At 36.2% G+C, this 26516-nt stretch overlaps 1 protein-coding gene across 9 annotated transcripts in view; it reads right to left on the bottom strand.

Moving 5' to 3' along the window:
* Positions 1-26516, bottom strand: part of PDE4D (phosphodiesterase 4D) — a 1594380-nt gene that overhangs the window by 619073 nt on the left and 948791 nt on the right. The window contains exons 1-2 of one of the 9 annotated variants that reach the window (XM_008992021.5): positions 18954-19136; positions 17815-17954 (exon numbers count right to left, since the gene is read on the bottom strand). The exons of 7 other annotated variants lie outside the window; for them this stretch is intronic. In XM_008992021.5, coding sequence (XP_008990269.1) covers positions 17815-17861 — 47 coding nt within the window. In that variant the 5' untranslated portion in view covers positions 17862-17954; positions 18954-19136. Of the gene's footprint in view, positions 1-17814; positions 19137-26516 lie in introns of those variants that run through there. One more of the 9 variants, XM_054252631.2, reaches the window with a different exon arrangement.

The following is a 26516-nucleotide window of genomic DNA, read 5'->3' as shown; positions in this document are numbered from 1 at the left end:
CCATGAGTCCATACTGATATAATAATATACATAAATGCTAAATAAATTATTAAATAAGGGTGAATAAGCAAATCTTACGTGGAGAAGAATTGCAAATATTTTATGTAGATTCTCTGCTTTCAAGGAGATGGAGTATAACTCCCTCTTAAGTGTGGATTGTTTATCATGACTTCCTTCCAAAGGGTAAGTATGAAAATAATAAAAATAAGGCAAAATAATATATTTACAGTGGAAAAGCCTGACTAAAACCACCTCAGTCAGGTGATCAAGGTTAACATCTTCAGTAAAGTTGAGAGTGTGATGGGAAATGGCGGTCTCTCTCCCCAAAACACATTACTCTTTGCGGTCTCTCTCCCCAAAACACATAACTGCAATCCAATCACAAAAAATATCAGAAAATTCCAACTGAGATACATTCTACAAAATACCTAACCAGTACTCCTCAAAACTGCCAAGGTCATCAAAAACAAGGAAAATCTGAGAATATTCTGTGGCAAAGAGAAATAAAACACCAAAACTAAATGCAATGTGGTATCCTGTGTGAGTCCCTGGAATAGAAAAAAAAAAAAAGGACATTAGGTAAAACTAAGGATATATGAATGAGTATGGACTTTAAGTAATAATAATGTACCAATATTGGTTCATTCATTGTAACGAAAGTATCATACTCACATAAGACTTCAATAAAAGGAAGCAGGTGAGGGGTATATGGAAACTCCCTGCACTGTCTTTGCCATTTTTCTGCAAATCCAAAATGGCTTTAAAATAAAGTTTATTTTTACAAAGCCCTGCAAGTCTAGAAATTTAAATTAAACTGGTACAATCAAATAGTAAGGCCTAATCTTACTGATTTCAGCCAATATTTAATTTTCTAACACAAAATATAAACTATTCTTCATATGTTAACCTCTTTGTCTATTTTCTATCTCTATATTTCTTTAGAAAATCATAAATCATGCTTTATAGCATCAATTAAAGCCAAGTTAAAATGTTAAAGTTGCTAAACATATGACTCATTTAAGCAAAGGTTTACTAAAAGACAGGAAACAATTTACAGGAGGTACGCATTTTCTGTATGGTTACATCTTTCAAGAAGACAAAGAAAGGGATTAAGAATACCTTGGGCAAAAAGGATGACATGTAAAGTTTTACACCAAACAAAACAAGAGAAAAATTTCAGCAAATTGATGGTATCATTTACTTATGATTTTTTATCTTTGCAAACTGCATGTTTATCCATCCTTACTTCCCCATCTGGACCAATGCAAGCCATGTCACATGAAATGCCTCTTCTGACCATTAGAACATCTACACTTATTATGGGCTTAATCTCTTTTACTGCAGGTGCATCCACTTGTTATATTTCAGATTAGCAGCCTCAAAGAACTAGCCTCTTCCCAGTACCCATTCTTCAATTACCACATCATTTTCTCTAACAATCACAGTCCTTCAACCACCTTATATGTGACAAGACATAAGCTTGCTTCCTGCCTTGTCACTCTCCTGAGTCCTCTTCAGTTTGTCTGCAGTCCAAAAGGAAGCACAATATTCCAGCTGAGGTCTGAATGATGCAGGGTCAAGTGCACTCATTACCTCTTTATTTTGAGTTATTCTAGTTCTATTAATACAGCTCAAGATGTTATGTGAAATTTCCAAAATAGGTTCCATATTTTACCTTCAAAACTGCATGGCAGATACAAATACATTATCTGTGATTACAGTGAATGAGGTTAGCACATTATTTTCTGGTTGTGAATATCATACTTGGCTTCCTGGAGACCGGGTATTCATGTATCAGGGCCCTCCTGTGATGACACAGCCAGTGGTACCCTTAGAATGGCATACCCTCTAGCCTTGTCTTACTCTTTTAAAGAAAAAAAAAGAAACACAATCTTTGTTCTAGCTACACAGCTGTAAAATCAGAACTGAACGTAATGGTGGGAATAAAGTACTTTCTAATATCAGTATTTAATCTCCTGATACTTCCTGGACATCTGAAAGTATTAATATATGTATTCTCATGAGAAACATTACTGCTTATCTAATAAATAAGCATATTATAAAAAATTAACAAATTAATAATTCAAGGACACATCCTGGTGCCAAACAATATAATTTTCTAATTTTTATTGGCAAATATGTAAAATAATATAAAATTTTTATTTGTATGTGCAAACTGTGTTAGAACAAAATGACAATGTAGATGAGTGATTTCCTTGAAATCCTGTTACTGATCCATTAATTCGGCTCTATCAGTTCTGCTGACCAAGAAATAGATATTTAAACACAAGGCTTTCAGATGTATACAATGTTGACAAATATGAAAAAAATTACAAAACTCCAAGAAAATCAAGTAATGAATGCTAGCCAAATTTCTATCCAAACTAAGCTAACTCAGTGATATTATTGTTGTCTTTAATGGAGACACATGAATAATGTTAATCTTCAGTGGACTTAGATTAAGTACTACAATGAACAGCTATAAAATTTGTGGATCAGAATTAGAGGAGGGGAAAAATACATTAATCAAGTAGACATGTTAACAAAATAATGGATTAGTCAGGATTACATTTGAATAAATTAGCAAAGAAAAAGAAATGCATTAAAATAGTTAATATTTAGTAACTTACAAGAGAAAAAAAATGCTGTGTATTTTACAGACTAATTCATATACATGCCCAACATATAACTACTCATTTCCAGTCTTCATGTGTACCATAAGAGGTGTAATACATGAAATAAAAATTTGCTCCTCCCTGATGTATATTGCTATACTTCATATGTATATTGCTATAACTTTTTTTAAGGTAAGATGAGAGTGAAAGAGATTCTTTTTCATGCTAGACACGAAGATTTTAAAATACATCATTTGGTTGATGTAAAGCACATTTGCCTAATAGGCATTAGGGATCTCAATTTAAGAACAACAGATGCAAGGCTGATGTACTGGATACTTTCTAAACACTGTACTCAGCAGTATTGGAGCACTCAGCAATGTTGAATTGGTGTGAAGGCTCAGGTACTGAAAGGCCATTTCCCTGAAAATGAAATGTTTTTTCTTGTATCTTTTGCTTGTCTTGACTGACACTCTGAAGAAGCCAAGGATACAGAAGGAGAGGAGAAAGCACACAACTCAAATTACCCAAAGGAGCTGCTCATAACGAACCTGAACAAAAACAGATTGCGAGGAGAGGTGGGGGAAGGTGGCTGTAATCTTCAATATTCTTTTGATGTGTTACTGCTTTCAAAGTTTCGGGTTTTCTTAAGGTAAAGCTGTTTGATACAGATAGACTCATCTGTCAATCCAACATCCTTTACTCACGGCCAGGTTAAATACTTGACTATTCTAGTAGTGGTATGAAACTCTTAGTGCCAGCATAAAACAACCAATTTACCTAGCTAGGGAAAATAAATAATAAGAAAGAAGAAATGCCCTGAGCCTTTATATCCTGTATTCAAGAACTGTGTTTCTTTTTTATTTAACTGTTTTTATCATTGCTTTTTATGTGTTTTTGTTTTTGTTGTTTTATTATCAAAGAAATTGTTTTAGGGGCATAATATATAATAGCCATGTCACACATTTCTGAAAGAACAACTTATTTCACCTGGCCCCATAAATGTAAATATTTCATAATCTCCAGAAGCTCTGGCATTCGTCTACATCCTCTTTCCAGACTGCAATTTCATAATCATTTTCATGATTCTCGTTTTCCTTATGAATTGAATTTGCGCTTGAAACATTTCAAACCTATGGAAACAATCTTGTGAGTTCACAAATCTCATTGGGAGCAACCTTGCTCAGAATTTTGACTTCCACTTCTACTCTTACACAACAAATGTTCATGTATAGACTCAACATTTGCCTCAAAGATTCAAGTCTCCTTAAGTGTCACAAAAGGCTGTATCACCCTTTAAGACGGTTGCCATTACAAATGGCATAGGACTCAGGATTCCAAAACCTAGTACTACAATGGGCTGTAAGTCTGGTTAAAGAAGTGAGAATGCTGTGCTCTTAACTTCAAAATTTGGCAAGATATATCATTTTTTTAAATAAAAAACATTTTTTATTTGGATTATCCTTTTCTTATACTATCTATTCTATTATACTATCTTTAATAGTATTTAATCAGATTTTAATGAAATCTGGTACCTGGTCTTTCTTTTAATTATAAACTAACAATAGTACTTATAATTTTCAAAGAACTTTCAAATATACTACAATCTTCACAGAAACCTGTGTGGAAAAAAAGGGACAAGATAGGAACTAAAATATATCAAACACACTAAGTTGAACCGTTACCACGATTTATATATGTATATCTTTCCTATTTATGCACACCTTAGGACAAATTTCCTTCTGATCTTAGTGTCAGAAGCAGTGTTCTTCCCTGAACCATCAAGTTGTTTATCTAATGGACACTGGGATTTGTGTTTAAGCTTCCTGATTTACCCTGGATCCTAGGAAGCTTAGTGAGAACTTTACATTCCACCTTGCATACCCTTGGACTTCATGGTCTGCTTAACTCTTGAAAGATGGAAGGCTCTCTGCCTCCCTTGAGATCTAAACAAAATTGATTTGAACTTCCTAATTCATGACCAGTAAGAGTCCCAAAACTCACCTCTAAATTTCTCATAACTTCCTAAAGGCTGGGCTCATTGACCTGTTTTGCCAACACAATTCAGCTCATTTTAGTTCACATGGCAACACCACCATCAAAATCACTTACTCCAGGTATTCCTGAGGCCTGAAGTAAGACATACATACATTACTGGTCCTCCCACCCCTATCAACTCCCTGTACATCTCAATACCCCCACCACCACTGCCACTACTGGGGAGGGATCTGTTTATGGAGTATACCCACAGTTCTCAGGCTTCCCAGGGCTGCTTCTCCTCTTCCTCTCCTCTCCTCTAATTTCTCTGCCTCATCTCCATCATTCTCATTGGCTCCTTAGCACTGAATTTTCCGTCTGTTATGCAGAGAAGTTTCACCCTCAGAGCACTTGAGCACCTACCTACAGTCAAATCCTCAAGGGACTTTCTTCTATCCCAAGGGCATGTTCAAAATAGCTCTTCTAGTCTGGGCATAGTGGCTCACTCCTGTAATCCCAGTACTTTGGGAGGTCGAGGCAAGTAGATCACTTGAGGTCAGGAGTTCAAGACCAGCCTGGTCAACATGGTGAAACCCCATCTCTACTAAAAATACAAAAATTAGCTGGGTGTGGCAGCTGACACCAGTAGTCCCAGCAACTTGGGAGGCTGTGGCAGGAGAATCGCTTGAAACCAGGAGGCAGAGGTTGCAGTGGGTTCAGATCACGCCACTGCACTCCAGCCTGGGCAAAAGAGGGAGACTCAGTTTCAAAACAAACAAACAAAAACAAAAAAACCAAAATATCTCTTCTAGCAAAGACATTTCTCTTCCTTTCCCATGGGAATTCTGGTGCCATTTTGTGAAGGTAATACAATTTTTTTCACCTACTACATACATATGTGAGTAGGAGCATCATACCTTATTTCTCTTTGCCCTTCCTCAACATTCTCACTATAAGTTATGCATATATAACTTTGTTGGCTGCCTTGAATGCTGCCTGGGACAAGGCAGGGTTTAAAAATAACAAATTAAATAGTGTATTATCTCATCAAATCCTTACAACAAATCTGTGTGATTGGAACTATAGTATTTTTCTCTTATAAATGAGGAAAGTGATGCTCATGAAAGGTAATTTGTTCAAAGTTAACCAGTCAGCATCAGGGTTAATTTAAACTTAGTTCAATGTGGCTTTGAAGCATGCGCTCTCTCCCTTGTATTGTACTGCTGGCTAAGAGACTGGTGTGAGACCTGTCAAGTGCTTTATCAAATTACACAGGCCACCTCCTCTTCCTACTCACTCTTCAACCTCCAGGTTTTCATGCTCCTTGTTAGTAGGGTGAGAGAATGAGGGCTGACTTTTTTCCTCCAACAAACTCTTGCGGTTATTTCTGATAAATAATACAACTACCTTCCCTAAAGATGTCTTCTCCAATCCTCACCATCTCCATCACATTGGGAACTATGGCTTTTTAAAACATTGAAGTTAATTTTTCAGGATGTTCTTCGACCAAAACATATATAAGGATATAATACTTAGACTTATTGATACTCTTTCATAATAAACCAAGAATAAAACCTCATACATATATGTGATTGTAACCATTATGCTAAAGAATTGATATATTTAAAAACTCAAATATAGGATATGTATATTAGAATAATGAGAGAAATTAATTAATACTGATAATAATAAAAATTAGCATTTCTACAATGAGACTAGAAAGGAGAAGGCCAGACGAGGCAGAGCATTATACTGTATTATATACAATGCAAAGCCAGTACATTTTCTTGGCAAGTGAAGAGATACTAGAGAGATGATTTTTAGAGCTCAGTTTGACAGTGAAAGATGTATAAAAAGAATGAAGAGCCACATGTGGAGGCTGGTCTATGTCTGAAGACCAAATCATGTACTGTGATGAAAAGTAATTAAAATGGAACATCAATGTTATAGATGCAGAAAGGGGCATAATCAAGCATCAGAACCAGCTGTGGAGATAATTTGCAGACTTTTGTCTCGCCAGCAAGAGAAAACATACACATCTTCAAGGAAAGAAAGATTCCTATATGAAAACGAATGAGCCGGTTATTAGTTTTGAAGAAATAGTGTCTTAGATAAGGTGATGTGCAGCAGTAGCATTTAGATTTTTTCAGATACACACAATTCAGCAGGATGGCTGCTTCTGCAAATCCAGTTAATGTGTGGGAATTATTTATGCTCAAGATGACAATTTTTATACAAATTTTACCTATTCCCCCCAAAACATGGGCTATCACCTGAAAACATGAAGTTAATATTGAAAGCCATAAATTCCAGGGACACAATTCTAAAAAAGTAATGTTTACTCTAAAACATTTTATTGAGCACCTACTATATGTCAGACACTGTGCTAAGAACTGAGAATCTAATGAAGCAGGGCCTGAATAAGACAGTCATAGAGAGAAAATCCAACCTGCATAAAGTAGGCACTGACTCAACATGGGAGGGCACAGCAGGCAATTCTTGCTGAGGCTTGAGAGATGAGGAAGAATGAATTCTTCCCCATAATTTAAACTTAACTCAAGGTATTGTCTTTGTATTTACTGAACAAGAAGGTGTTATAGAAGAGGCAGTTTAGACCTCCAAGCAACCTATAGCTAATGGGTAAGATCTAGGTTGGAACTGGCCTGCCACTGATTACCCTAGGCACCCTGGTTGACCATTCACAGCTAGTCGCCTAATCTGCACCGTAACAGTGTTTACTGGTTACGTACTGAGTGACAGGTGCTCTAAGCACTTCACCGGATTTCTCATTTAATCTTCACAGCAACCCTATGAAGTGAGAACTATTTATTGTCCCTACGTTACAAATCACAGAGAGCTTAGATAACTAGCCCAAGGTCGCACCCTTAGTCAGTAGGTAACAAGCCCTTTCCACAGATTTGGGGGAGGATTAAGTAAAATAATATCGATAAAGAGGTTAGTCTATACCTAGAATTAATAGCCTTTCAAATGTGAGAGTATCTTTATTATTTTTACAGCATGCACCCCCTACCTCATCTCAAAACACAGCACAATAACCTTATTTGAAAAATATGAAAGTATATTTAAAATTTCCCCTGACCGTATAATTTTTATTTGTCATCCTTTTCTGTACACTTAATCATTTATTAAGAAAAAGTTTTAAAAGTCCCTATTAAGTGCAACACTGTTGTGGTATAAAGTAGAAAAAAGTAGTCAAGGTGGCTACTGCAATGAATAGAACGGGTTATAATGCTACGACCTGGTCTCAAAGGCTAGCTTGGTCTCAGAAAGCTCTTTGAAGCAAAAGGCTGTGTGCAGTGAAGACCTCACAGAATGTGGTCACCCTTTTAAATGGGGACATCCTGAGGCAACTTAGCATTCAATCTCTTTCAAAAATCAAATCTGGCATGGATTATTTTCTAAAAAATAGGACTTTTCCCACAAATATTTCCCTTTTTTAAAATTTACACATCCAAAGGTTTAAGACTCCAAAGCCTTACTTTAATACTTGTAAGAGGCCTCTTTCACTGATCTCAATACCACTGTGGTTTTCTGTTTGCCCACTGGCAGCTTGCTAGCTTGCCTTTCTTCTCTAGAACATCAAGGGACTCTCCTTCATTATGCCAATCATTTGTTTTAAACTTACTGAGCAACCCAATGACAAGGTCCTAAGAATGAGAACTTCATACCGTGTTATTTCCTGAAACTAAATGGAGGATAAATAAAAAAGGAAGGGCCTGAAATTTTTATCAAGAGAAGAATTGCGAAGATACGAGAAACGTGTAAATTGCATATAGAATATGTTTTCTCAAATACTGTGGATATCAGCATTAATGAGCATATAGTTACTGTCTTTCCCATGAGAAAGGCTGCCATCTAAAGTTGGGTTTTGTGGAGAAGGAATTAAGCAAAATACCCAAGGTAGAGAGGCTAAGGATTTTTTATTGCAGAGGCCAAATACTTGAGAAAAACATCAGAGCTCAGTCTGGAGTCGTTTGTGGATTTATGTGTGGTTTCTCTGTGTTACCTTTAATGGAAGAACAAGTATGCCTGAATAAGACAGAAGTGAGTAAATTAACTAGGTAAGATATAAGATCATATATTTTTAGAGCACCTTAGTGATCAGTCAACCTTCAATTTTCATATTTAGAAAAGAAAAACATGGAAACTCAATGAAGATCCCTGACAAGTGACTAGGACTTCTTAGAACCTTATTTAGAGTTTTAGAGCCACAGCAAAAATCCTACAAAGAAAATTCTGTATAAAGTAGTTGTGAGCACTGAATGCTGACACTAAAGGAATAGAGAAAGCTCTGCTGAGATGATTAGAAGAGATGAAAGGAATTCATAATATCGGCTAAAGTCACAGTATCCTCCAGGGTTTATTCTCATGACCTAGAAAATTATAAGGCTATTTAATAATATCCCTTAACTTACATATTGTATTTGTCATTTTCTCCTATTTATCATGGAGAAATAAAAGAGAATTTAAATGTATAAATATTTAAACTGGGTTATACCAGTTCTGGTTAAAATCATATCATGCTTCGTCATAACCAGTATATTTCTCAGACACTGGTGGCACTTTCAAGTAAACGTCATAGGGGTTTTGAAGAAATTTTTGTAAAAGCAGGTTACATATATATGGATTTGTGACATTTTAACATAAATCACAGAAAGGTTCCTATTAAAAAGAGAGCAAAGCTGAATCACTTTGCCTTTTCTTCCCACTGTGATTTTTATTCATTTGAAGATAAAATTCAAAGCAAACATCTTAAAGCTTCTGTTTGTCACCCAAGAGTTATTTCAAGGCAGCATAGGAAATCTCACATTTTTAAAATCAGGTCATGAAAATGAAGCTGTAATCTAATTAATATATTCATAAAACAGTCTCCATCACTACAAAAAAAATAAAATAAAAAACAACAATTAAGATCCACTCCGAATTCTTTGGAATACCAAGAAAAATAATCCACAGGAGAAACTCTCATCAAACAGTTTCAAATTTAATAATTAAGAATTGTAACATTTCTGTCACATCTCTACTCCTTTGCCTGACATAATACTTTGTGTAAATGATTTCTGAAGTCAAGTGAAACGTCCTTTATTGACTGGATGTATTCATTCAACATCACTGACCTTTTTCCACTTTGTTTGACACTCTTGTACTCTCTCTTCAGTAACCTTTCCGTTTCCCCCTAGTAGCTGTTCCATCACTTTACTAAGCTCCTCCACGTGCTCCTCCATGGTCTTCTTCTGAGATGTGATCCTGAATTCCATTTAATACTTCCCACAGAAAACACAGGACATAAAACAAAAACTCCCTCAGGCTCTCTTTCCACCTACCTCATCTCCACATTATCTGCGTTCTTCCTCCTTTTCCTCCCTCCTATCTCAGAGGCTGTCATGTCCTCCACAAGGACATACTTCATACTTCTAAAAAAGTATCAGAATATTTCCTTAGGGACATGGTTCCTACTCTTAAAAGTACTTGGTGTTCTTCACTAGCTGCTGTATTTTTCTCCTCTCCTTCTCCCCTGCCCTCCTCTTCTCCTCCTTCTCCTTCTTTCTTTTGCAAAATTTTGAACGAAGTAGTTTACACAACTTTTATCTGCTTTTATTACCCCTGAAATATAACTTATCCCCAGACACTCTCTTAAACCACTCTCTAAAGTATTATCAATAGCTACTAATTCCCAAATCCATCAAATCTATGTTCACTTTGAAACTTAAGGTACTTGGATCAAGTCAGTTAAGTTGCTCCTCCTCCTGACTCCTGTATCACCTTGTATATATCCATATTAACATGCTCCCTACTATACTTATACTTACAATTATTTGTTTCTGTGCCTGTTCTCCTTACTAGTTTTTTAGTATCTCCAAGGCAGGATTCTTATCATATTCATCTGGGCATACCACATGAATAAATCAATCAGTGTTTTCTACCTGTTACAATATAATTCACTAAGCATGACATCTTTTCGGAAGCTCAGATATTGGGCTATTTTATGATTAAAATGCTTCCTTGGCATTTATATCTGATTTCAGATAATGTTAATATTCTTTACTTGTGCATAAAGTTTAAAGACTTACAATTAGTTGAACATTTTGAAGAAAGTAATAATCATGGCAGCAAAACCTAAAATGTGGATGATCTTTTACTGTTGGCAAAGCACTCTCAAAACCATTTGTCACAAAGTAAAGCTGGAGCCCACATCAAAGCAGGGCCGGAGATGTGCAGTTTGAACAGGGCTCAACAATGCCCCACAGAGATGGTGAATGGAGTGGAATTCACCTACGCTGCACACACCCAGTGTGCACCCAGCGGAAAGAATGACTGTTGCTTTGGACAGAGGCTCTGTCCATTCACCAGCCACTGCAGTTTGCATTTCTACTTCATCTGTCCAAAGTGTGTCACCTTTCCTAATACATCGTTCAGAGAGGCACTTTTTATTGAAAGGATCCGATAGGCCACAGTGACCTTGGAAACATAGAGTTCACCACAAATTCCTTGTAAAATTTCTCATTCTGAGAAAACACAGAAAGAGCTACTGACACAGTGTAAGTATAGGTCATCATTCTAATATTAAAGGGAAGAGTTTCTCAAGGAAAGTCCATTCACATTCAGTAGGCATCCTACATATTTACTAAGCCAACTCGCTAAATAACAGGATGAATCTGCTTATTTTCTCTGGTCTACTGCTAATCTAATTTTCCAGAAGATCCATAAATAAGAATGTTAAATCATCTGCCACAAGAACAATATGGTGGATTAAAAAGATACTGGGCTCTAAAATCAGGCCAGACCTGGTTTGGAGTGGGTCAGCTTCCCTAGTAATATGTATGTGAACTTCAGCAAGTTATCTAATCTCTGTGAGCATTACCTTCCTCATCTGCAAACAGGGATTTGGATAAGAAATTCTCAGAAAGTTATATTGCCATTAAAGGATGTAACTTATGTGAAAACATATGGCATGCAGAGGAGTGCTCAACAGTGTTGATCTCTTCCATGAAGTATACGATATTTATACAAGAGATTTTGGCATGTCATTGTCAACATTCTAATACATTCTTCTTCTTTTATTTTAGTTTTTTTGAGACAGAGTCTTGCTCTGTTGCCCAGGCTGGAGTACAGTGGCATGATCATGGCTCACTGTAACCTCAATCTTCTGGATTCAAGAGCTCCTCCTACCTTAGCCTCCCTGAGTAGCTGGGACCACAGGCATGAGCCAACATGCCCAGCTACCTTAAAAAATTATAGAGACAGGGTCTCATTATGTTGTTCAGGCTGGTCTCTAATAAATTGTTATTACCAATGTGTTATGAGATTTTCTTTAATAGCCGACTTCTTAACATGAAGTGGGTAAATATCTGCTGTAATAGTTTTCGACAGTGGTAAATACTCAAAGAGCTTTCACAAGGTCACACAAAATGTTAACACTCCAGAAGTTGAATTAGAAACCCGGAATGCTTTTTATTATGTTTTTAGCCTATTTACATTTCCAGCCAATAGCCTGATTATATAGACTCTAGATGATCTATCTTTGACATCATATATATAGAGATATTCATGTATGAACTCTACACAACCTAATCCCCAGTTGCAATATATTGTTTTGGGTATGTTTATAGGCTGGGACTTCTCAAATAACTGGAAAGTCATCTAATAATCCATCACGTGATAAGCAGTTGCAGCAGATAAGTTATGGCTTAGAGATATTTTTGAGCTATTGTAAAAAATGTGGATGATGTTATAGCCAGACAGTATTAATGAGCATTAACATTTCTAGGATATGACTGAAAGAGGAGAGGAAAGGACGAGGGTTTTTTTGTTTGTTTGTTTGTTTAAAAAAGGAAAATCCGACCTATGGGTAGTAAAAAAACTGGTTGTTTTGTTTTCTTGGGTTGTTCTTTGCATCTCTGAATTTGAAACTATTTTTCATTTTCCTTTACTTGCCTATTTTTCTCTGAACCCAGATACCTCAGGATTAATATAAATAACTCAATAATAGTCAACTAAAAAGAGGAAGCAAAAAGGAGTGGAAAGCGAAGAATTTTAAAGAAGTGGGGCCAGGGCCGGACGCGGTGGCTCAAGCCTGTAATCCCAGCACTTTGGGAGGCCGAGGCGGGTGGATCACGAGGTCAAGAGATGGAGATCATCCTGGTCAACATGGTGAAACCCCGTCTCTACTAAAAATACAAAAATTAGCTGGGCCTGGTGGCACAGCCTGTAGTCCCAGCTACTCGGGAGGCTGAGGCAGGAGAATTGCCTGAACCCAGGAGGCGGAGGTTGCGATGAGCCGAGATCGCTCCATTGCACTCCAGCCTGGGTAACAAGAGTGAAACTTCCATCTCAAAAAAAAAAAAAAAGAAGTGAAAACCTCATAAATTCTTAGTAAATAATTTTCATATGTTGGGGGATAATTTCTTATTTTCTTACTTTTGTAAGATTTCTAAGACCTCCCTGGCTATGCCACTCAGTCCATTGAAGATGTAACCTCTCAGCAATTTAAAGTGCACATACTATTTACTACAGCAGAAGGCTGCTAGGAGTGAAGACTATGTTTCACTTCCATAAGTTGTAAGCACATTGATATTACTAATAACCACTTTGCTCCTCTATCATACCATTCTTAAATTACTTTTGAAAAATATTAAAACATAAAAAATAAAGATTTAAAGTTTCATTTTTAAATTCCAAGGTATTACTAGAAAAAAGGCACATACAGCTGAAGGCAACAAAAGACAGTAAAATAGCCAACGGAAAAGTTTTATTTTTAATAGGATTGATATCTCAGATAATGGAAACTCTTTGCTACTTTATATCTAACACTGAATTCCTGCCTTAAACAATGGTTGACTTTATTATTGAGCCCTAGGGATTGTGAACCAGATGAGTTTGTATAATTATGAGCTCCATCTAAACTTTATTGGTCGTAAGTGTTTACAAGTAAATTGTATTTGACCCTAACAGGAATTCAGAATGAAGCTAGGAGTCTGGTATTTATATTTTAGAAATTCTGAGTAGTTCTGCAACCCAGAGGAAGAGAGATTAAAGAAGCAAGGGCAGCTATTACCTGCAATTTCCTTGGAAGACAAGCAGATACTGGAATAATTTTAAGTTGACTAAAAAGAACAAAGCTCCATTACCTTACATGAGACTTGATATGTCATTTCCTTCAATGTATGCATAGTCATCAAACTCAATATTGCTCCCACCCACCAAAATTCTAATAAAATAAGTGAATCTGCTGTATCTGTCAAAACACAAACTCTGAAAAATGCTCCTCTGGACTGAGTTTCTGTAGTTTCAATGTATGAAAAGAAAACCTTAAAAGATGAAACACTATGAGGCTAGATAGGAAGGATTATCTTTTCATTAAAAGGCAGGCCATCCTGCCTTTCTCTGAATATTTATCCATCATATTCGTAGTTTTAAACATATATACATGCAAATTATGAACATATATATGAATATATCATTGATACACTGATTTATATCTTGCTTCATTCCATAAAGGATTTAGATCGAAACAATACAATGAGTTAGTTTATGAATTGAATGCTTGATCCATAGAGGAACAATCAAACAAAGAATTTTCTATGCTAAATCTTATAGAAACTGATAGCTGGAAAAGAACAGTCTAACGAATTTAGTGTCCTGGAAGAAGGAACAAGATACGTCCATATTGAGTGAAGGTGCCACAATCACCTCATTTTGCATTCCAAAGACAGTCTGATAAAAACATTTAGATGTCCTGCCTTCTAAAATTAAACCCTAAGTACCAAATAAGCAAATAATTAATCACCTTCCACAATCACTGATCCCAAATCTTCCTCTGGCATCCTCAGAGAGGCCCTCGATGGCAGTGTTCCATAGCCTCTCCTAGCCAAGGCCTTTAGCTTCTGTCTTCCACTGTCCTTTTAGCCTTTTGAATCCATCCTTAAAAGGTTGCAAAGGTATTTAAATATAATACCCTCCTAAACTGTTTAGCTGTGAAATTCGATTGCATTCAACATAGCCTTGATGTTTCTAGCATGAAATTATAGTATTTTTCAAATTGGATTATAAAAAGTTGTTATATATCGTTTAAGTAAGGCAAAAACCTGAGAACATGTTAGTCACACGGTGTTATGTCATTCATGTTAGACCCTGACATTCGATTCCAGGCCATAATGCTTCTAAAGAGTCCTCTTAATTGCTGCTAGATGAAATTTAAATTCCTAGAAAGCTGACTTGCTTTTCCCCTTCTTTCAACCACACCATACTTGTTCTGAATGCCAGGCTACCTTTCTATTTTCACAAATAGCCAGAATAAAAACTAAGAAGAGCTATATAGTACTTATCTAGCCAGTGAGGCAAACCCTTATCTTTGTTTGGCTTGGCAGTAAAAAGGCTGAAATGTATAATGGAAAGAAGCCTTTGCAATAAAATGTTCCAGCAAGTATTTCTAATGTAGCTTCAAACAAGAAAGACACATTCTTCATACCACTCTTTTAGCACTGAAGGGGTAGTGTTCTATTAAGCCAAGTAATAGGCCCACTTATTAACTTTAACTCGTAACTGATAAACAGTGAATTCTTAGGACTATTGCTCAATAATCAACATACCAGCCTTAGGGCAAAAGGATGAGAGTTCAAGCAGGAACTCTGTGCATAGGCTTCTACTTCAATCACTACTTGTGATAAACTTTTGAAGACTACCCTAGACCTCCTACGTCTCAGCTTTTTCTCATTCTTTCTTCTCGAAAAACAGGACAGAAAGAGGACCAGCACATGCCACGTCCTAGCTCTCCAAAGGGTACAGAGCCTTTCTAGAGATGAGCTAGGGCTCATGAAACCAAAGCACATGTCTCTTTTCCAATGTTTATTATTCCTTGGCATTGGTCTGTTGCCAACTTCTGATCTGCCCCTTCACGAAAGACATAAATGTGAGAATGAGGATGGGGAGTCTTTAGAAATGAAAAGAGCAATTTGGCAAGCCCTTTATTCTAAGCAGGATAATTCATGAGCCTGAAATCTCACCCCATAGGGGATCTTACAATAGAACAAAGGGAAATAAGGTTTTCTGTCAACAAACCCCTAGAATCTCTTACTGCAGTATTGGAAGGAGAGGCTGTAAATAAGAGGAAAAGAACAACAATTGGGAAAGTCGAGAACCAGGCCCAAAATTAATTAGGTCACCTGGAAAAAACCACCACCTTCTTCCTCTGAGTCTAACATCATATTAATAATCCTTCTGAGGGGCCCAAGAAGAGTAGTTATACAGAGCATTCGCACTCTACATTGGCTGTTTGGTCACAACAATAACAACAGATTGGGAGGGCATGCAGTGAAACAGATGAAGGGTTACCTAGCTCCAGGCACAAAAGAAAACCACCAGGACTCTCAACTTCTCCATATAGCTTTCAAACATATATGTTGCAGATCTAGGGGAGCATGAATAAGCAAATTTGCATTCTTTCCAAAACTACAGAGTTGAATAGCTCATTTCTTTCTAGTCAGAAGTATAGGGGAGGTTCATGCAACAAAAATAAAAGCTGGTTATAATGTCAGGCATTCGAAGAGCACATGCATCCAATATATTACACAACATAAAAAAATGGATTCAAACAACAGAACTTAGGTAGAACAAAAACTGTTGCTTTGTAGCAAGGTACACTTGATAGAAAGGAGAATGGCAATTTCCCCTCCTAAGCAAATCTTAAGAGGTATAAAATTAACTTTAAAGAAAAGCATAAAGCATAGAAGAAAAAAATGGACAAATGCCTATTATGTGCCAGGAACCGTTTCCAGGATCTTTTAATCTCAGGATTAAAGACTATTGATGTGAATTTGTCTGTTATGAATGATGAGGACCTTATTGCTGATGCCTGACCCTCACCAACAGAATAAGCAAGGCCATGGCACTAAGGCTCCCCCTGACTAGGAAACTCTGGTGATGCAGTTGGAAGTGGGCCACCAAGGTTTGCAGGCATGTCACCCAAGCATTCTAGAGTCTGGGGATAGTAGCTCTGGCCAACAGAGAAGGTAGATACGCCACAGCGTCGACTCTGGATGGATCTGGTCCTGTTCGAAAATAAGCACCTGCCTGGAGTGGCAGAGGATGTCTCCCAAGCTTCTCTGCAATAGGTTTTTTTAGCTGGAAGCCGAAAACTCTTTAACAAACCAGCAGGTGATTTTGGTGGTACCTTAAGGTCTCAGGGAGCTTTCAACTGAGACACTGTCATAAAAGCAGTTGAAAAACCCTCAGAAACCTATATTTGGATACCTATTATTTATCCAGAGTCCAGCCAAAACATTTACCTGAAAGATATACTTTCAAAATCAGACACATTGCGGTATTCAAAACAACCCAGGCTAGCAGACACAAAGCCTTAACATGTGCCTTTGTTATGCATTCACAAAGTTTCTGCTATGAAAGTCTGAATCCGGCTGACCCTAAATGTATGACAAAAACAAGCAATTTTAAAATAATGACCTTTGCTCTTATAATACCCTCAGCAATGAGTTTCTATACACATTGAGTCATAAACTCCAGCAAGAAATAGTACATGATATCACATGTCCAGGGACCTTAATACATTGCATTGAACCTTAATACATGACCAAATGTCAAGGCACTAAGCAAGTTCTATGAGAGCCTGAGCACTGTATGATTCTTATGTTAGAATTCCACCAGAATTCTACTGGTTCATTTTGGTAGAAATGTTTCTTAAATAGCTAAAATATTCTTAACTGTGAGGCCCTAACACATTTTAGTATTATTTTAAAATTGAGTCAACATTCTAAGTTTCCCTTAACCTTCTTTTGGAAATTCAGACAAATTGATATGAGATGTCAGAGATTCATGTGTGCCCTTCCCCAGGGAATTTTCAAATAAAAATAGCAAAACAACAGAAAACAAACCCGAAGCCTCCCTTTTAAAAGATTTATTAAATTGTTGCCATTCTCAAAGTTGTTTTTTTTCTCCATTAAATATTAACAATTTAAATGTTCTCATGTCGTTATGCTTGATTTCTTATTTGGGGATGCTTTAAATTAACAAACTGATTTTTTTTGCATAACCATTACTTTCTCAGACACTACTCAGTCTTGCACAGTTTACTTTCCATTCTCACTTGATACCAATACTCTCGTTCAAGACAAATGCTCCTCTGGTACCTGTCATGGAATTTTACCATTCTGAGTTTTACAAACTGAAGGGAATATTGATTACTCACCATATCCAGGAATGCCTTCTAAAGGGAAAATTATTCACGTGCATCATGTTGGCAGATCTTCTGTCATTAATATTTTTCTTGTCTCCTGTGTTACATGTAGTGATTTTTACAGATGAATTCCAACTCTCTTGTTTGAGCAGCTATGGTGGGCAATTATTGCAACAAGTATTGAATTCCAAAAAAAAAAAAAAAAAAATCTCCCCCCACCAATAAAGACAAATAGCAATAACAAAAGCCCTTCCAGGATTTGAAAAAAGAAATATCACAGAGCACTGCAGGTATGGATCCATCCATTTAGGTTCCACTAGTTAGTCAACACCCTAAAATAACCAGTTCAACTACTAATCCTAAATGCCTAAATGGTGGCAACTATTGTCCTGGTAAAATCTAACTGCATTGAGTGTAAATTAATGCATCCTTAAGAAAGGACTCTGGAATGTGGGAAAAAAAAGAGTCAAAAGACAGTTTCTTGATATCCTTGTTAAAGAAGTGTTAGAAGGGAAATGGAAAACTTCAGGTTGCTTTGCCATGCTGTCCTTTAGAAATGAATATTGCTTTTTCTTCTTTCTTAGGCACATATTCATGTGTGGTCACTTTAACGCAGTGCTACCGTCTGAGACGTGTCGGACAAAGACCTGGGCAGAGGGGCTAGAAACCATGTATCACCAAAGCCAACTTCTTTTCCCAAATTTCAGAATTCCTGGTTCAACTGCAAAAGTAGGAAGGCAACGAGTAATTTCTGCTTTGCAGGACAAGATTACCATTAACTACCATCATGACTTCAGAAGGTGCTGTCACGATGAAATTCATTTCTGCTGCCTAACCCCATAATAAGGCTGCCTGCTCTCTTTAAGTAAAATGACTAAGCTATTGATCTTTTCACTGCAGAATCCCCTTTAATTTGTTATTATCAAAACCATGTGGGAGCTTTTCATATTTTGCCTTAGAAAGAAAATGAATTTCACAGCTGCAAGTCAGACGTTGTCTAAGAATTTCTTCCCCCGATGTCTTTCTTTTCTCTTTTTTTCTCACTCTCAATCGCTTTTGTTTTTCACCCCAAATTCAGTTTTCCAATAGGTGTCATTTATTCTGATGCTCTGATATCTTCTGAAAGATTCTCATGCCCAAGCTATACAGACCTTGCATGCTTTTAAACACAATGGCAACAGGCTCCCGCTGGAGTCCCCCAGCACCGAATTTCCAGCAGAACCTTTGGAATCCTCGCAGCCGCCTTGTCTGCCCTGGGCTGTGCCGCCCCAGCTCTGATCAGCTCAGGACACTTGCAGGCTCCGTGGTACTGTACATTAACTCTGCAGCAGCCTGCCTCGGCTGCAGACTGCTGCCTGACAGGGGATGTGCTGGCGTCAAGGGGGCCCTCTAGGTGGGTTCCCAGACATTGCAGAGCCATGCACTCCTTGCTAGCCTCCAAGGAATAGCAAGCAAAAGGGGTTAAAGGAATAGCACGCCCTGGAAGAGCAGATTTCTTTCAGTAAGTAAATTACCAGGCAAGAAAAGCTAAACAACGAGAAGTCTGTAAAACACCTCGCAGGGGAATTACGCCTTGAACAAACAGATATTATGAAGGGAGGATTTTTTGTTTGTTTTCCTTCTTACCAAATGGAAAAAAAGGAATAAAGGAAGTCCAGAGATCATTTGCAAATGATAGGGCTTGGTGGATTTGACTCCTTAAAAAACAATACTGCGGTGTGGAAGCTTTGCTTAACGTGATGATTTGTAACCATTTAGCTGCAGATGACCACATGATGATTTTTGGACAGGAAATCCTATGGAAGCCAGTTCTGCAGAAGTCAGTTACACTTCAATTGCGCATGCCATAAAACTGCTTGTTTGATTAGGGGGTGTGTAGATATGAGGAATGCTGAGATAAAACATTGCAATCCCTGTCACTGGTGTTTTGCATTTCCTCAAGCTTGCTCCTTTGTTACAAAAATTCTGTTCAATAATCCCCCCAAAAGCACCCCATCACTGTTGATGCCATTTTGGAGAAAGAATAAAATAGTAAACTCTTGTAATAGTAGGTTGGCACTTAAATGGTATTTGTTTGAATTCAGTGGGAGAATAGACTTTACAGTAGAAGTATACTCAATATTAATGTACCACTTTTAACTTAGGTATTTAAAAAGCCTGTTATGCAATTGCTTAATATTAAATGGAATACTGGCAACACTTAATATAACATGCTATTATCTTCAGTTAGGATTTCCCCAGTGAGGTCCTGTCACTGCAGAAAATATTACCCAAGATTGGGTGGAGGGCATGTCCCATAAATTCAAAACCTGTTATAAAGAAAACTATTTAGTCTTAAAAACTGCCATGATTTGGGGAATTTTCATTTTGATCAAAAGATCATCCTAATAGCAGTATTCCTAAGAGGAAGAAGAACTGGGTGATTCCTTTGAAAGCAATTTGAACTTGTAAGTTCAGAAAGATGCCACTGCAGTATAAAAGAATCATGAGAATATTTGTTGAGATTTCCTGTAGCCTAGGCAGTGTCCTCATGACCTCTTTTTGCTAAAGGGACTAAACCTCTTCCATAAGATCATTCGTAATCTGGCCCAGAAAACATCAGCCTACATTGTTTTTAACAAGCACTGAATGTTTTGAATCAAGTAATTAAAAATTTGGTACTATATTAGATATTTAAATATTATTATTTAAGAGCTAGAAACACGTACAATGCCCCAGATCCCATTCTAAGAGCTTTACAGTATTACCCCATTTAATCCACACAACAGCGCCATGAGTTTAAGCACTGTTACTAGCCCTGTTCTCCAGATGAGGCTATTGAGGCACTCAGATGTCAAGGAGCATGTCTGAGGTTGAATATCCAGTGAGTCACTATCTGAATCAAAGTCTGGCTCCAGAGCCTGTACACATTACCACCATATTCTAGCACCTTTATAATCATCATAATGCCTCCTTGTTATGTTTTTATACTTTCTTAAAAATTATTGTTATATGTATTAGTTTAGCATCACAGAATTATGCTGAGGAGATTAAAACATTTATTATGCCCATTTGGGAGATGCCAAAAAGACAGTATTTGTTCATTATCAGGCATCCTGAGAGCAGTAGATATGGAAGAGAATTCAAATTATTTGACTCTTTCTGGTTAGTGATCTATGATCATGATTATTGATGATAATGAAGAGCTTTAATTATTTTAAAACTAACATTTAGTCTTTATACTATATAAGAGAGTAGGTCTCCATGGAAAATAACAAAGACAAAGATTTTTTTAAGTAAAAATAATATTTTCCCTTGTAATGAACATCATTTATCTGACATTATTTTTATTCTATTCTACTCTGTGCATATGTCAAAGTGTCACCTCTGGGTGGGTGACAGGATAGTAAGAATACCTCTGAATCTTTCTCTACTACCGCACAGCTCAACATTCAATACTTGTTAGCTACATTTCCATTTGTGGGCAAGGATACAAGCAAAGCACTTTATAAATAAAATTCAAATGATTTAGTCATTAAATTACTAAAAATACTTAAACTAAGAGGAGATTTTAGCTGAATATTTTTAAAGTGAGCTTTTCTTGGATTTTTATTTTTATGTTTATACATGTAACTGTCTAGAATAAAGTCTGACAAATTAGAACAAAAGGAAACAACTGAGAAAGTATGATAAATAACAGAAAAGCCAAATTTCTGCTTGAAAGATAGCAAAGAAAAAAATGTAATGTATTTCACAGCTCAGAGAATCAAGACTACACATTATTAAACAATCCAAAATTGGATTTTTGCAGACTTACGGGAACATATGTAAAAGAATAGGCTTGCTTAGAAAATAGCAATAACTCATTCCCAGCATTTTATTCCATTTATATTAGAAACAGTGTCTTAACAGTTATGAGTTCACTAATTTATAAGCTGATACTTTACAAATTTAATACTTTCTAAATGTATGACCTTCAAGAAACAACAGTTAGGCAGAACTAATAGGTATGTAATTTAAAAACAAGTTGTCAAAATGAAAAAATGTTGATGACCTAGGGCAAGGCTAATCTATTTTGTCATACTAAAAGATAATCATCCTTTCATGAATCTTCTAAGAAACACCAGAAAGCCAGTTGTGGTAGCTCACACCTGTAGTCCCAGCTACTTGGAAGGCTGAAGCAGGAAGATAACTTGAGCCCAGTTCAAGACCAGGCCGGGAAACATAGACTGTCTCTAAAAAAATTAAAAAGAAATATCAGGAATAACCATAAAAGATTATTTTTATGGTTAAGCCCAGCCTCATTATTTTTATCAATACAGGCGTACTAATTATTAGCAGGGCACCATAAATGGCATGACCTCAGTGAAGTCCCTACAGCTATAACATAACCTCAGTTCTGCTAGAGCAAAGGCTGGTTTGTTGTTTGGTTTTGTGGTTTTTAAAATTTTAATCCCACAGCAAGCACAAGAGTAAGTAAACTTATATTAATTACCCTTATATGAGCCTGATTTAAGAAAAAAAACAATCAATTGATAAACTACAAACTCAGAGCAAACCACATTACTGTAAATCAACATTTTCATTGAGAGATTGCTTAGTGCATGCAGAATCAGAGCAAGAAGCATTAACTAGCCAGTGTCCCATGTCCTTTTCCAATAAAGTCTTTCTCTCTCATGGTTTTAAGGTTATGCTGATAAGAGTAAAGATTTTCAAACTAAGTTCCGGGGAACCTGTGGTTTTTCAAAGTTGCATAAGGCCAGCTGGGGCTAGGGAGCCAGGTACTTTGTGCTGTTTCAACAAGAGCTCTTCTGCTTTTACTAGTTTTATCTTAAAGCTTGATTTGATAGAAAAAAAAAGGTCTGGCTTTTTAAAAAATTTACAAAAACCTAACAGTAGAAATAAAGAATTAACACTTTTTAGGCAAATTCTCATCTTTGTATTATCAGTTTCAATATTTCAGCCTCTTCACATGCCTTACAGATTTCCTTCACAATGACCCTAACAGAATGATTAAGTTCAACTTTATGCTAGTATATGTATAACATAATAAAGTCACACCCTAGCTTCTGAGATTGGGTATTTCTTAAACTATTTAGTCACTTGTACTTATCAGAGGGTGTGATGAGTTACTTTGTTGATTTCCCCTCAGTTTCACTTTCAGAAAGTAACTTAAATGTCAAATGTTAAGGTATGTCATTTTGTCACCATTGAATTTTGGTATAATCAATAGCTAATATCAATATGTGCCTCTTAAAAACCTTTGATGAAATAAAATTAAAACTCCTGTATATTTAGACATTAAACAATAAAGATCTAAAAAATGACTTATTTATCTGACATGAATACCAATAATCAGTTCAGATATTTTTAGAAAGTCCCCATTCTTTCAAGAGGCTGGATTATTTTTGTCCCTTAGTGTCAAAAACAAAACATTTGGTCCCTCTATTCTACATGCTGGGTTCATATGAATATATTTACACATAAAAAAACCCTCTAAGTACTTTTCTTAGTACATTCTATATACTATTAATAATAGTATGAATATGTTATACCCAAAGATATAGAAGCTACAGTCACCTAGATATCTTGCAGGATGTGACTTCTTGCCTAAAGCTACCCCTATTCTTTTTTAGTATTAAAAAATAAAATTTACATATGCTTTTCATGTATGTGTAATTATATATTTTCTTTTCATTGCATATATCATCAATAAAGAGATGAGAGTGCCATTAGAATGAGACCTGAGGTGACTGTGCCCTCATCCCCACCTCCTAGCAAGGAAAGAACATTCAAGACCAAATCCTCTATCCCACCTTGACAGAAACCCAACCCCCAGGAACAGAACAGTGTCTTCCTCTCTATATTTATGACACCGAAAACATTGTTGGCACTCAGTAAATGTTAACTAATAACTGTGCTGATAGTCATGACTTTCCACTTCTGGCAAGTTCTAGTGAAATCTGAAGGCATGCTGTTCTGCACATTTATAACTGAAATAAGAGAAGCCTTTCATGAAGCCATGGTTTCAATTGCTGAGAGTCAGGGAACTGCACCATGTTTCAGCAAGTTGCTAGTAGCTACTACATTCAATTTCTACATATTCTTATAACCAAGGGTACAATCACCAATTGAAAAAGAAAAAACAGATGCATTGAACACCAGTTTCATCACCTAAAACCAACAAGTGCTATGTTGGAACTTTTTTCATGAGTCAACTAATATAACAAGTCATTTTGGATCACATTGCCCAAGCTTAAATCTTCTAATCTGAAATTATAAATAAATGCTTTTATAGAAAAACATCTCATATTAAGAAATATAATACATTTCATAATTGGAATATTTAGAATGCTTGCTAAATTTCACTTTTAATATATTTTTGTAAGTTGCAGACTTAGAATGACTAATGCTAAAATATAAATAAGGCATGCAATATGCATATTTAAAAATCAAATGTGGAAAAATGTTCACAGCAAGTTTAAAGATGAAAAAGTCAAATGTGTAGACTGTCTTGGAGTCCTAAGTTATGAGCCCTTACTTTCACATTCTGCCTTTTAGTTTTTGTGTAGTTTTGACCAACTTGTGAAACCTCTTTGAGACACAATTTCTTTATCTGTAGCATCAAAGTGATATAAACTCTTAGATTATTATAATTTTAACTTATAATTTAAAATTTTTTAATTATAGAAAAATACTTTTTAATAAGAGTTCTTTAAATGTGACTTTCATACACTTTTAAAATTTGCTTAGTAAAATATAATAAAACACAGATCATTTGTTTTGAAATTTACTTGAATCAAAATAAAAAAAAGAAAAAATACAAATAATGTAATATCAAAACTACCTTCTGAAATGGAATGACATTTCATTTACATACTAAGCTTTTCTAAAGGCTTTGTATCATATTTGTTTAGAAAATGAAAAGGGGTAAAAATATTTTTCATGTAATAAAATAAAGTACAACTTCAAAACCTACTTGTATTATCAGCTGGACATGGTAGCTCATGCCTGTAATTCCAACGCTTTGGGAGGCTAGGGCAGGAGGACTGCTTGAGGCCAAGAGTTCCAGACCAGTCTATGCAACATAGCAAGACCTCATCTCTACAAAAAATTGAAAAATTGACTAGGTGTGGTGGCACACACCTGTAGATTTAGCTTCTTGGGAAGCCAAGATGGGAGGATTGCTTAAACCCAAGAGGTCAAGTATTCAGTAAGCCAAGATGACACCACTGCACTCCAGCCTGGGCAACAGAGCAAGGAAACAGAGCAAGTGTGTGTGTGTGTATATATATATATACACACACACACACACACATATGCTTATACACACATAAGCACACACACATACTCCCTTTCTCTCTCTCTCTCTCTCTTTCCCTTTCTCATATTATAGATTCCTATAAATGACTTGGGAAAATGCTTGAAATAATGCTAGTTAAAAACAAAAAACAACCCTCTGACTTGCAAAACAATATGTTGATATAAATTTATCAATTTAAATATATGTCTGTGCTAATATACAAATTTATGCCAATGCAGAGGTAAAGAACCAGAAGGATATACACCAAAATACTGACAAACTGATTACCCTTAAGATAAAGTAGAAGTGGAAGCATTAAAAAAGGATTTCCACCCTTATTTTACATATTTCTAAATAGATTAATCTTTTAAATGTGAATATATTCATGTGTTATTTTCATAATTCAAACAGCAATAAAGAAAAAACACATTTAGTATTTATTACATAAGAAGAGTCATTCATAGTTAACATCTAAATATTAGAATATCAAACCCAAGTTTCTAATACTCGGCAGATAGACACTTGAAAAATCTAAACTCTAAACTCAAAGCTGAAAAAATACAAATATATATTGAAGAATTCAGATACTCCACTCATGTTATTAACTAAACCAATACCAAATCTAAAAAATATAAATTAATAACCGATTTATTTTTTTTCCATGTCCAGATGAACACTGTAGCTGGTGCTCTAAGCAGTATTCATTCCGAGCTAGCACTATCACTGTTAAAGCTATGTCTGCTTGCTAGATGAAACCTCTGATCAAATATCCTGATCTTAAAATATGTTTATTTCACTTCACTTCAAATGTGTGGGTATTTGCAAAACTGTAGATTTCAGCCTGACCTCCAGTCTCCTTTAATGCAGATAATAGTTGCTGGACCAACCATACCAAGAATGAGTGGGTCAAGCCAAGAGTGAAGTCATTTTAAGTAATACCAAGAGAAATGTTGGCCGGGCATGGCGGCTCATGCCTGTAATCCCATGACTTTGGAAGGCCGAGAAAGGTGGACCACTGACGTCAGGAGTTTGAGACCAGCCTCACCAACATGACAAAACCTCATTTATGCTAAAAATACAAAATTAGCTGGGGATGATGGTGCATGCTTGTAATCCCAGCTATTTGGGAGGGTGAGGCAGGAGAATTGTTTGAACCAAAGAGGCAGAGGTTGCTGAGACCAGAGATGACACCATTGCACTCCAGCCTGAACAACAATAGTGAAACTCCACCTCAAACACACACACACACACACACACACACACACACACACAGGAGAAATGTCATAAGAGTGCACAGTTGTTCTTTCATTTATCCTGATTAGATGTATCCAAAATAGATTTTCTTTCATTGGATATTTAATTGATTGATACCGATTGATAATTTAATTAAACCCTTAATGAAGTTCTGTCACTCATTCTCCCAGTAAAAAAG

This window comes from Callithrix jacchus, chromosome 2, assembly GCF_049354715.1.
Source record: "Callithrix jacchus isolate 240 chromosome 2, calJac240_pri, whole genome shotgun sequence".
NCBI classification, from domain to species: Eukaryota; Metazoa; Chordata; class Mammalia; order Primates; family Cebidae; genus Callithrix; species Callithrix jacchus.
This window is presented reverse-complemented; position numbering and strand designations above follow the sequence as displayed.